This window comes from Chelonoidis abingdonii, chromosome 1 (assembly GCF_003597395.2).
Source record: "Chelonoidis abingdonii isolate Lonesome George chromosome 1, CheloAbing_2.0, whole genome shotgun sequence".
NCBI lineage: Eukaryota > Metazoa > Chordata > Testudines > Testudinidae > Chelonoidis > Chelonoidis abingdonii.
In genome coordinates, this window is record NC_133769.1 from 166,236,574 (window position 1) to 166,249,250 (window position 12,677).

Here is a 12,677-nt window from a genome sequence, read left to right on the forward strand (position 1 = left end):
GCTGGCATGGATTCTTCTGCAAGCTCTAACCTAGTGGTGGTGGTACAGCATCCTTTTGACAGGCGATAAGAAAATCCCATTAAACAAGACTGTGGCTTGAGATAGCTCCTGGAATATTTTACCACCTTGCAATGTACAAATAAAGCACCAATCACTAGCCCTAATAGAGGCTGTGATCCTGCCACCCATCTGGGTGTGGAATTCCCCCTCTCATGGAGGGGATGATTGGGCTTATTTTAAATTGCAGATCCTTAAACTACTGTGTAAACAAGTGTCATGATAGCAATTCTGGTAAAGCTAGTTAGTGGAAAATCTGTAATAACTCCTCTCAAGAATGTGGGATACCAAGGCTGAGAGAGGAGGCCATCATACACATTCCCTCTTATATTTCCTTTGGTCTCCCTGACTTCTGGAGTTCTCTGGACAATCTAGACTCATTCCCTTGTCACTTTAATGGCTACTTCTCAAGTTTGTAAGCAAATGCCCAAACTCTCTTATGTAAAAGTTTTTTAAAATGTAGATCAATAGTTTGTCACCATTAGCTCATATAACATGCGACTCTTCCTCATCACTGCTGTAAACATTTAACTCACTCTTAGCATTTACACAAGTCATTCCCTTTAATTTCTAATTCAAGCCAGACTCCAGCCTGTGTAAACATATTAAAAGGGAGGGGCCAAATTCTGCCCTGGAACAGCTAGACTATCTGCAATGGAATAATTTCAGATGGAGAGTAGTGCTAGAAAGGTTTTAGACCATTATGTCTTGCATGTAGAGTCAGAGGGCTGGTCTACACTACGGGGGAAAATCGATCTTAGATACGCAACTTCAGCTACGTGAATAACGTAGCTGAAGTCAAAGTATCTAAGATCGAATTACTCACTGTTCTCACGGCGCGGGATCGATGTCCGCAGCTCCCCCTGTCGATTCCACAACTCTGTTTGGGTTGGTGGAGTTCCGGAATCGATATAAGCGTGTTCGGGGATTGATATATCGCGTCTAGGTGAGACGCGATATATCGATCCCCGAGCAATCAATTGCTACCCGTTGATATGGCGGGTAGTGAAGACGTAGCCTAAGCTAATTATGGTGCAATTCCTGGCTTTGGCAGCTGGTGCTGCAATTTAAGTGAGGAGGAATTCCTTTTCTTTGTGTGTCAGGACTCTATGTGCACAGACTTTGAGATACAGTACTACCTAAAATGGCTTTTTCTAATTGTTAATCATGCCTCCTGCTATTTTGAACTGAATTTGCAAGCAGAAGAGGTGGTTAGAAAGGTACCTTTTGCTGAGGAGCTTTTGGAAACAGGCCTGTTGTTGGAATTTGTTTTCTAAAGAGGGAGTGGAGGGGGGGAATTACTACTCTTGAGCAATGTGGGCCTACATCTGAGACATACTGAGCACCTGTAGCTCCCACTGAAGGTTACAGCACAGGTGTTTGCTGTAGTAGCCCTCTGGGTCGAGATGAGGCCTATCAGCTGTAGAGGATCCTTCATTTCTTCACTGTTCCTCTCACTGAAATGAGGGACAAATTTTGGTAACATGCTTCATCATGACAAACTGGCAATTTAAGTGGCTAAAATACCTTTGCAATAAAACAATGTCTTTTCTGCTACCAACTCTGAGCCTAAGAGATACTGTTTTCCAATTTCTGGGGTTTACAGTAGCCTCTCTCTCAAAAAAAGCACCATAAGAGTAGCTGCACTTTACAAGGCCCTTCTAATAGCAATCACAGCAGCTTGCTTCTCAAATACAAAAATAGTTTCAGCACCTTGTTTTCATTAAGTAGAGACACTGCATAAGAATTCCCCAAACCAGACTATATAAAATGAAATGAAGATTTATTAGTTGAAAAATATAAAAGATTTAGCAAACAATGTACCATTTTGAGTCTAGTTTAATATAAATTTCTGCAAGGATTCATCCCCTGAGCCCCTCCTGTCTGCCACCCTCAGCATGATAACCCAGGTCAGCATATATGACTTATAGAACATCAGCTATTTGTTTCATTTTTAAACTACAGTGTCTGATAGAAGGATAAGGTTTGGGGTTTTTTTTGTTTGTTTCCTGTGCAGCAGAACATAAATTAAAGTTTATTTTTCATGTTTGGAGGATTTTAAAAAAAAAGCAGGATTCTACATCACCTGATTCTTAGTTTTGTAAATGTAAAGTGCAATCTACATCTAGTGGTAGGATAAAGAGAAAATTCACATCTAGGCAGGGACAGTTTTTTCCTAGAGAGCCAAACTGGAATAACATTTCTCAGTTTGACAAGAGGTCAGAAAATGGTCATAGCTGAAGCTCACATATATAGCACTCTTATGAGCAGGTGGCAACCTTACATCAGCTCTTGATGTGGTTCATTGATATCCTTTTGAAATGGGTGCAGTGCCAGGTGTGGGGATTTGTTTTTTCATACAATCAAAAAAACCCAAAACTTCCCACACCATTCTTACGCTATTTAATAGTTAAAGCAGTCACTAATGTTTTCTGTGCTGATGACAGATACTTTATTAAGGCACTGTATTATATACATATGCATCAGAATTCTATAAATATAGAATATCACCAGCACTGCACCAGTATCAGCATATTCCCCAAAGTTCAGCTGCCAGGAAATAGTTTTAGGAATGACAGAAAAGACGGCAATATCTTGCATTTAGACAGAAGGCAGGAAAGCTGGTATGAGCGCTGTTGGGAGGTCTGGGCCGAGCTATCCTTACTGATTCAGCTGCTCTCACTCCCCAGTCTAATAGACTATATAGACCAGTTGTTGATAGTTACAATTTAGTTTTGTAAACCTGCCTTAGTTTTTCATCTTTGGAATCTGGATTCAAATCCTGCTGATTTAAGTCCCAAATGAAGCATGATCTCTTCCTAATCTCCATTTATGCACCTTGTGAACTATTTAGCATGCCTCTCTAAGACTCTTTGTGCAAGAACTAGAATAGCAGGGATTTTACAAGATTAGGATTAAGCTACGTGGCAGAAACATGTGGGGAAGCTGCTTCTCACAGTGCCTGGTGCACCAAGTCTGCAGTATCGGTGCCTCACTTTCCCTAGATTGTGTTTTTAAATAAACTATGGAAAACAGAGGAATTTTTAAAAGCTGGTTTACATTCCTGGCTTGAAGGCAATCCTTAATGGCCATCCCTAAAGCATGCTATTACTGGGATTCTGAGCAGAAACTGCATAGTGAAGGATGTGACTGCATACATGTAAGTGGAACGCAGACTGCTCAGTTTCCTCACTACAGATTGGATGGCCTTTCCTCATGTTAAGTTCTTAACACTGTGCCTGAGCAAATGGCAGGAGTCACAGCTTGGGTTAAAAGAACAAGAGTACTTGTGGCACTTTAGAGACTAACAAATTTATTTCAGCATGAGCTTTCGTGAGCTACAGCTCACTTCTTCGGATGCATAGAATGCAACACACAGACAGGAGATATTTATACATACAGAGAACATGAAAAGGTGGAAGTATGCAGACCAACAGGAAGAGTCTAATCAATTGAGATGAGCTGTCATCAGCAGGAGAAAAAAAACTTTTGAAGTGATAATTAAGATGACCCATAGAAGGTGTGAGGAGAACTTAACATAGGGAAATAGATTCAATTAGTGTAATGACCCAACCATTCCCAGTCTCTGTTTAGGCCTGAGTTAATTGTATCTAATTTGCATATTAATTCAAGTTCAGCAGTCTCTTGTTGGAGTCTGTTTTTGAAGATTTTTTGTTGCAAAATTGCCACCTTCAAGTCTGCAGTGAGTGGTTAGAGAGGTTGAAGTGTTCTCCCACTGGTTTTTTATTCATCCCACTCTTTTTTGGAGGAGAAGACAAAAGGCAGTTTTGAATATTCATTTGTTAGAATCAGTTCCTCCTAGATTCACAGAAACCTTGTTTACACAAAACACAATTCTAGATTGGTACAACTTCCACTTAGCAGGTAAGTAATTTCCCACCAGAACCTGGCCTTATGTAAAAGAGAGAGATCTGAATGTAATATTTATTTGGTGACTTTACAGGTGATAAAAGTCATTTACAAAAAAAAATTACAGACAAATGCATCTTTCAGTGCAGTTTCAACTATCTGAAGAGCAGGCAACAGTCCGTGATGTGGAATGCTAGTATTAGGCAGCACATGCTTTTTTTCCCTTAATCTTTTGGAGGAGGAGGAAAAATAACTGTCCGTTGTAGATAAGGCCATGCAAACAAAAACCCTGCTGAAGAACAAGATACAGTCAAGCTTATAAGTAGTTTCTGAGGATTTGGCATGTTTTTGTTTTCAATTAATAGAAACAGAGATTGAAAATTTCATAAGCAGCCCCGTGCTCTCCTTTAATGCAGTGTCCTTTGAGACTGCTTGTGTCTTCAATCATCTTTCATTCCACACCAATACCACTGGTTCCTGAATCGTGTAAATGGAAGGATTAAGCCAGTATGTCTCCAGGTCCTCCTCCTCCACCCCATTATTCAGAGCAATTGGTGGCAGGGAAGGGGAAAGACAGGGAGGCTGAGGTAAAAAAAAAAAAAAAATACAGCTTGCCCTATTAGATGCCAGAGCTAGCAGTTCGTTTTGCACGTGCTTAGTTCATTCCTTTAAGTGACATAAATTAGAAAGTCACCACAGATTTGCATATAGTTTGGGGATGGAGATAAGATCCAAAATTAAGGGTATGAAATTTGATGAGATGCAAGATAAGAAGAGCTCCCTACCTTCCATGAAGCTAGCGGGAGGCAATCATGGACTGACTTCGGTTCCAAAGAGTAATGAGCAGCATCTGCACTGCCCTTTACAGTTCCTAGCCATAGGAAGACTTTGTTTATACTAGTGTTCTAAGAGAAGGTCAATCAGAAGGAACGTGCTGTTCACTGAACAACTGTGTGATTTGTACTGAACATTTTTAGTTTTAGCAAATATGGCCTCTGAGTAACGAAAATTAAGATTCCAAACCCATTACTGGGCAGTTCAGACAGCTTTGTTCATTTTCTCATCCAATCCTCTCGTGGGAATTTACAAACACTTGGCTAGAACAAGGATCTATGCATTTCTTGAGTTTAAATGTAAACACCGTAGTATCTGTTACATCTAGGCCAAAACTCTGAACTGTCCCAAGTTTGAACTCAGGCATGACCATACCTTGGCAGTTCCAGTCTCAGCACAACATTCAGTTTCTTGAAAAATTCTCAGAAGCACTGGGAAGCTTTTTAAGAATTTCTACTGGCGTTAGAGTGAGGACAACTGTAGAAGGAAAGGGCGTTTTCCTTTTCAGCATAGCGAAAGTTTTTTTAAATAGCTCTCAAATATAGTACACAAGTGCTTTTTGGGGAGAGGAAAAATGACTACCAAAGGAACCTCTTAATAGCTGCCACAGGACCATTTTTAAGTAGTTATGCAGAGGGTGGAAGAGGTTGTAAGGGAAGATTGTGCATGCTTGGATGTATTTACAGGGTTTGTCTTCACATCTATTGGCTTTTAAAAAATCCCTACAATTAAATAGTTTAGTAAATTAAGTTGTTTTTTTTTTGCAAAACTAAAATCAACCCATAGAAATTAACTGCATATAAAAGAAACCTATTTTACAGCACTATTAACTATAAAATCAACAGGAAAACATGCTGTAAAACTCTATTTTGATAAAGCAAAAATCGCCCACATCATCATCGTCACCCAAAAATTAAAGTTTTTATTTGCATGGCCAAAATATCCTTTGTTCCCTTGCAACTTTGTTTTATTTCCCTTAACAGCTGGTAAGGTTTCCTGCATAGGGAGCAAGTCGTAGCACAGCACACTTCCTTCAACAGTCACTCCCACAACACCTAAACATTTAACAGATGTAACAAATGACAACACCACGAACGGGAAAAAACTAAGTTCCACCATTCAACATCGTTTGCAACAGTGTCTTCAAGGCTAGGTTGAAGTGGGCAACTTTACTTTTAAAAGGTTATTCTCTCCCTCCCCCCCATTGTTTCTTTACAATGTTGGCGGTTTCAGTCCATATTTCTTTGCAACTTCTGTCTGGGCATAAGCAGCATCACAGAGTGAGTAGAGGTGGGCCATCTCCATTTCAGATTTGGCCAGGTTAATAGCTTTGTTGAACATTTCAATGGCTTTATCCAGATTGCCTCTGAAATAAACCAGATTATCATCAAATTAAGACACTAAGTAACATTTTACATTTCTATAGAACCTTTATTCTCAGAGTTTACCAACCCATAGGTATTGCACCAGTGAAAGGCAGCAGCAAGTTTGGTAACCAAAGGCAAAACAGGGAAGGGAAACACTTGTCTTACAGGTTGCATTTTGAAGTTTTCAGACAAGAACTTTCCATGATTGATGCAAGAGAGCACAGATTTAACTAGCTTTGTTATCACTCAACTACATCATCTGGAGGAACAGCTTTCAGTGGACTCTATGACATGCCAAAAAGGGGAAAGTTTAGAGATTACACAGGTAACAAGAGGATGCCAGGGAGAAATTTTCAATACATGTTCTTGAGGAAATGGGCTCTGTTGCCCATAAAAGCAAATGTATTGATCTTGAAATGAAGTAGCCTAGTAGTGGCCTTCTAGTCAAGATGACAGCTCAAGTAATGCAGATTAATTATTCCGAACAAAACTGCTCGCAAATTATTCCCTGCAAAAAAGTACAACTGTCTGCTTTTTTGATGCCAAGTACATCAGGGACTTCGTCAGAATGTACACTGCCCAAAACACTTACTCCAGCATGCTATTCTTTTGTCTTTACCAAGTCAGTTTGTGAACTTGGAAGAATTGCAAAGGGGATACAGACTCAAACAGCTGGAGGAAGGGATAACAGGTAAAATACAGTAAGAGGTCCTAGCCAGTTGCCACCTAACTGTCCTTGTCCATACTATGAGCAAAACTGTTTCACATTTTTCCAGCATAATGAATTTTCACAGTTGTAATACTAGTTATTACAGAGCACTTTCTATCAGTAGATCTCAAAGTACTACACAGGAGGTCAGTATCATCATCCCCATTTTACAGATGGGGGAATCTGAGGCACAGTCAGCCAGTGTGACCAGCCAGTGTCACCCAGCAGGCCAATAGATCAGCTGGGACTAGAATATGGATCTCCTGACTCTCAGTAAAGTGACCTTACCACTAAGACACACTGATTCTTAGACAAGGCTTAAAAGGGAAGACAGAAAAAAAACGGCAGAAGATGAGACTGATAGGCTTGGTCAGAGTGGAGACAAGGACTCTTTACTGAAACTCAACCAAAGCCATGAGTATCTAGCTTAGCTGCCAAGTTTATGACTAGCTATTCTGCAAGTGGTTTCAATCTGTGTGCTCAGTTTTTAGTTAGACTATTTTGGAATTTCATGCAAATAGTCCCAGAGAGGTGAAACAACCCTCAACCTCTAAGAAGAGTTAGTTGGGGCCAGGGTGTCTGGAGCCTAGTGTGCTCAAACTTCTCACAGAAAAGGGCATGGATTAAGGAGTCCTCTCCCATCAAGAGATACTACTTGCAGAACTATGGTTTAACAGAAATACAGGGAATGCCTATTAGTCATGGATGTGAAATGAGTTTTAAAAAGCAAGAAGGGAGATGTAGATGGGTATTTAGTTCACTAATCAGAGCAGTGTTTTTTACTTTTCATAGGCTTGGGTGTGCATTTTTTGAAGGTCATACCAAGGGGTGTGGAGAGGTTATTTTTAAGAAACAACTTTCATCACCTCATTACTACACCCTAATTGACACAATCCTATCACCTGACCTTCGGCTGATCTAGCTGCCCACCAAAAATTGTATAACAGATGACCCTTGTATTTAACTTGCTCCTCCCACACTCGGTATGTAAGTGTTAAAGGCTCAATCGTGACTGGAAAGCAATTCCTTGAATGCAGTGTGTGAAACCTGCACTATGCCAATTACAGAAAAAGGGTTACTCCAGACACTATTCTTATCTCATTAGCATAAACTCCTGGTGAACTGGGGGAGTTTATGGGGTCACTGGATGGTGAAATGCCAGGGAGAAAGGCAGATTTTCCCCAAACGTTACACTAGGCAAGTCAGGACTCCTGGGTCCTGCCCCACGGCTTCCCATTGTTCACAGCTACCAATTACAGAAAAGGGGTTACTCCAGACACTATTCTTATCTCATTAGCATAAACTCCTGGTGAACTGGGGGAGTTTATGGGGTCACTGGATGGTGAAATGCCAGGGAGAAAGGCAGATTTTCCCCAAACGTTACACTAGGCAAGTCAGGACTCCTGGGTCCTGCCCCACGGCTTCCCATTGTTCACAGCTACCAATTACAGAAAAGGGGTTACTCCAGACACTATTCTTATCTCATTAGCATAAACTCCTGGTGAACTGGGGGAGTTTATGGGGTCACTGGATGGTGAAATGCCAGGGAGAAAGGCAGATTTTCCCCAAACGTTACACTAGGCAAGTCAGGACTCCTGGGTCCTGCCCCACGGCTTCCCATTGTTCACAGCTACTCTCCAGTACAAAGAAGTTTTCAAGAGTGGTAGAGAAACCTACTGTTTTTCTATAATTCCAAAGGTAACTTGACAGCTTTAGCGTCTTCAAATGAAACTGTTATACTTTTAAAAAGTTACCTTTGCACTTCAATCGTTCCCATAGTTTCATATGCAAAATCACATTTGTTATCAATTTCAATGGCCTTGCTTATGAGCTCCAAGCCTTTGTCTAGATCCTGCTTCCACTGAAGTTGAAGTAAACTGCAAAAAGACAACAATTACAGACCAGACTTATTTCTATATATTCCATACATAGTCCTGCCTATCTTAGGGAAAGTGAATATCCCATATAAAAAAAAACATAGTTAAGTTCCTTATGCAGAGTGGGCAATAATTTTCACTTCATATATGAAATGAAGACACTTTCAAAAGTCATTTAAATAACAGACTATCAGCAGTTTAAGGACAACAAAGAGAAATTATCTCTTCATGTGTACGTAACTCTTTCCATTAGGAGGATCAACCACAAATTGTTTTTGTCGATATGAAAATTTGGAGCATAAAGCTCCAATTTAGAATGGTTATTGACTGCGTAAAGAAGTTTTAAGATTTGTAAACTAACATTCTTACACAGATATCAAGCAAATTATAATACTATTTTTCCAACTTTGAAATTACTCAAGTATTTTCAGGGTAAGAGCTATTAGTCTTGGGTTGAACTTTTAAGGCAAATATAAGTAATCAGGTGATGAGGCCTGAAAACAGTGACTTATTCAGAAATGCAGAAGTCCCTTAATTGTAACAGAGACAACAGTGACTCAATAATACATACCCTTTATGAACATAGGTAGTAGCATTGTCTGGCTCAAGGTCAATACATTTATCGTACATTTCATCAGCCTTACCAAATTGCTGCTGATCTGTTAATGCCTGCATGGGAAGAGATACTTTTAAAAAAATGAACAACCAACACACTGAGCAAATCTAGAACTACTTAAAACTGTGTCTGTGCCATTCTCTCCCAACTTGGATGTCTCATTACGGGTATGGGCAGGCACACGCACAAGTTAATCACCATTGTTCATTTCCAAAAAATCACTATTTTTGGTCTTTTGGTTCATCAGCTCTTTCAGAAACATGCCATAGAGCTTTAACTACACAGATTAGTGATCAGAATGTGCATAATGGCAGGTCCACAATGACCTGTTCTAATTATGCTGCGAGTGAGGAACAATAAACCAATAAGCACAAGTCTCAGGTGGTGAGCTATACCCTATCCTTAAGAATTCTTGTCCTCAGTAACTTCTGCTGCTGAAAACACACAAACATAATAGGAACTCTATTCTGGTCACTACCTGCATTACCCATCTGAAGTCAGAGTACCAGTGAATGCATTCAGATAACTTAAAGCCAATTGACTATTCATTCCAGTCATACTTTCTTACAATGGAAACCACAAGTGTACTTAACACAACTGTGCCAAATTCTATTTGCTTAGTGCACGTTATTTGTATATGAGTAAAACAGAATTCGTTTATAACAGACCTGAGCATAGAGCGCATAACCTTCAGCACATCTTGGAAATATTTTAATGACATCCTCAAAGCCTTTCATGGCTGCCTGAACTTGTAAAGGATTATTTCCAGTATAGGCTTGGCGATACTATTAAAGAACAGAGTAAAAACATAAGAAAACAAAATAAGTAGCCAGGACAGGAAATCAGCCTCCTGATAGAGAGAGAAAGAGAGTATGTGTTAAATTAAATCTAATACCATTACAAACAAATTACACAAAGTGGTATGCATGCCTGCATTCGGCTAACTCAGTGTCTGTAGGAGTTGGCCACACTTCTAACCATCCAGTGGCATGGACCTTGCATAAGATAGGGAGGCATGGTAGTCACCGGCAGCCTCCCTCTCTCCAGAAGGTTTGGATCCCTTCCTACTCCCATTATGCCAGCTCTCCCCTGCAAAATCTCTAATATGGGTGGAATATCCACTTGCTTGAAATAGATACTTTCCCCTTCTAGAAGACTGTCTTGTTTTTTCCAGTTGCATTAGTAAAGAACAGCTGTATTTGATGTGATTAATGAAAAACAATTGTATTGCTTTATTACAGAATGTTAATAAATGGATACTTTTAAAAATAGTGATATGATATGAAGAACTTGCCCAAATACAGAAAAATTGATAAGAACTGGCCAAATGAACAAATACTCCCAGGCTGACTAAAACGTTTTCTGTATTAGTTCTTGAATTTCATGTCAAAGGATTGCAAGATATATTGATGCATGGTTTTTGAATTAATTTAAAATGAACACAGGAAACCAAAACATCAAAATAAACCTGGATAAGTTCAGTGAAAACAGGAAAAACACAGACAAAAATTATAGGACCGCACTTACCAATGCAAAACATTTCTGTGCTTGTGCCAAGGCAGAATCTGGTCGTAATCGAATACATTCATCAAAGTCTTCCACAGCCTCTTCAACTTGGTCAAGAAGAATTTTCAGCTAAAGAGAGAGAATAAATCCTAATTCTGTGTTTAATCTGTGTTTTATATGCTTAAACAGGATTTCTATGTTGTACTAGTTAGTGATATCAGGAGGTTGTTTGTTCAGTCTTACAATTGTAGCGTAAACCCTACATGATCTTCAGGAAAGTCCCTGGCACTGAATATACCAAACAGCTGTCAAAGAACTGAACTTTGGCTTCATTCACAACTGTTCAAATATAAGCATACAACATATAGGTCTGCACCTCCTTTTTCTTATTTCTGATGCTGGTTATCTGCATTACTCCTTCGGCACAAATTTTGTGGGTTTTCATGTTGCACATGCTCTCTGCTTTGTTTTCCGAAACCACTTGACTTCACTTCATTTGATACTAATGGATTATCTGGAGGTTAACAATATAATCTTAGTTCTCTAAAACTTGTGTTTTAAAATATCTTCTAACACAAAATTAACCAAGTTCAAATTCTTACTTTTCATTCACTCCAACCATTTATTTTATGTTTCCTAAGTTAAGTTGTGCAGAAGTTTCATTCCTCTCATAAATAATAAAGAGCTGGGTTTCTTGTTTAGCATGATCAAGGTAAGCAATGCTAAATTATTTCAACAGTTCAGATCCACATTCTGTATTAAACAAACAAAATGAAATCTAACTCGTGAACAGAACCATTTAGTCTTATTTCAGGTTTCAGAGTAGCAGCTGTGTTAGTCTGTATCCACAAAAAGAACAGGAGTACTTGTGGCACCTTAGAGATTAGCAAATTTATTTCAGCATAAGCTTTCGTGGGCTACAGCTCACTTCTTCGGATGCATAGAATGGAACACGCAGACAGAAGATATTTATACAGAGAACACAAAAAGGTGGAAGTACCCATACCAACTGTCAGAGGCCAATCAATTGAGATGAGCTGTCATCAGCACGAGAAAAAAAAACTTTTGAAGTGATAATTAAGATGACCCATAGAAGGTGTGAGGAGAACTTAACATAGGGAAATAGATTCAATTAGTGTAATGACCCAACCATTCCCAGTCTGTTAAACCTAAGTTATTGTATCTAATTTGCATATTAATTTCGAGTTCAGAGTTTCTCTTTGGAGTCTGTTTTTGAAGTTTTTTTGTTGCAAAATTGCACCTTCAAGTCTGTCACTGAGTGGTTAGAGAGGCTGAAGTGTTCTCCCACTGGTTTTTGAATGTTATGATTCCTGATGTCAGATTTGTGTCCATTTTTCTTTTGCGTAGAGACTGTCCGGTTTGGCCAATGTACATGGCAGAGGGCATTGCTGGCACATGAATGGCATATATCACATTGGTAGATGTGCAGGTGAACAAGCCCCTGATGCGTGGCTGATGTGATTAGGTCCTATGATGGTGTCACTTGAATAGATATGTGGACAGAGTTGGCATCGGGCTTTGTTGCAAGGATAGGTTCCTGGGTTAGTGTTTATGTTGTATGGTGCGGTTGTAAGGCTGGTGAGTATTTGCTTCAGGTTGGGAGGCTGTCTAGCGAGGACTGGTCTGTCTCCAAGATCTGTGAGAGTGAGGGATCATCTTTCAGGATAGTTGTAGATCTTTGATGATGCGCTGGAGAGGTTTTAGTTGGGGGCTGAAGTGAAGCTAGTGGCGTTCTGTTATTTTCTTTGTTGGGCCTGTCCTGTAGTAGGTGGCTTCTGGGTACTCTTCTGGCTCTGTCAATCTGTTTTTTCACTTCAGCT

The 12,677-nt window shown here is 39.6% G+C and overlaps 1 protein-coding gene and 1 long non-coding RNA gene across 3 annotated transcripts in view; one reads left to right on the forward strand and one right to left on the reverse strand.

Moving 5' to 3' along the window:
- Window positions 1-3: 3 nt before the first annotated feature.
- Window positions 4-1,672, forward strand: LOC142047764 (uncharacterized). Its single transcript, XR_012657022.1, has 2 exons — window positions 4-771; window positions 1,069-1,672. It is a non-coding gene; the product is annotated as an uncharacterized LOC142047764 (long non-coding RNA).
- A 155-nt stretch (window positions 1,673-1,827) lies between these two features.
- Window positions 1,828-12,677, reverse strand: part of TOMM70 (translocase of outer mitochondrial membrane 70) — a 48,103-nt gene continuing 37,253 nt past the window's right edge. For both annotated transcript variants that reach the window (XM_032776672.2, XM_032776673.2), the window contains 5 exons: window positions 10,858-10,965; window positions 9,999-10,115; window positions 9,286-9,383; window positions 8,592-8,714; window positions 1,828-6,127 (listed from right to left, as the gene is read on the reverse strand). In XM_032776672.2, coding sequence (XP_032632563.1) covers window positions 5,974-6,127; window positions 8,592-8,714; window positions 9,286-9,383; window positions 9,999-10,115; window positions 10,858-10,965 — 600 coding nt within the window. In that variant the 3' untranslated portion in view covers window positions 1,828-5,973. The remainder of the gene's footprint in view (window positions 6,128-8,591; window positions 8,715-9,285; window positions 9,384-9,998; window positions 10,116-10,857; window positions 10,966-12,677) is intronic.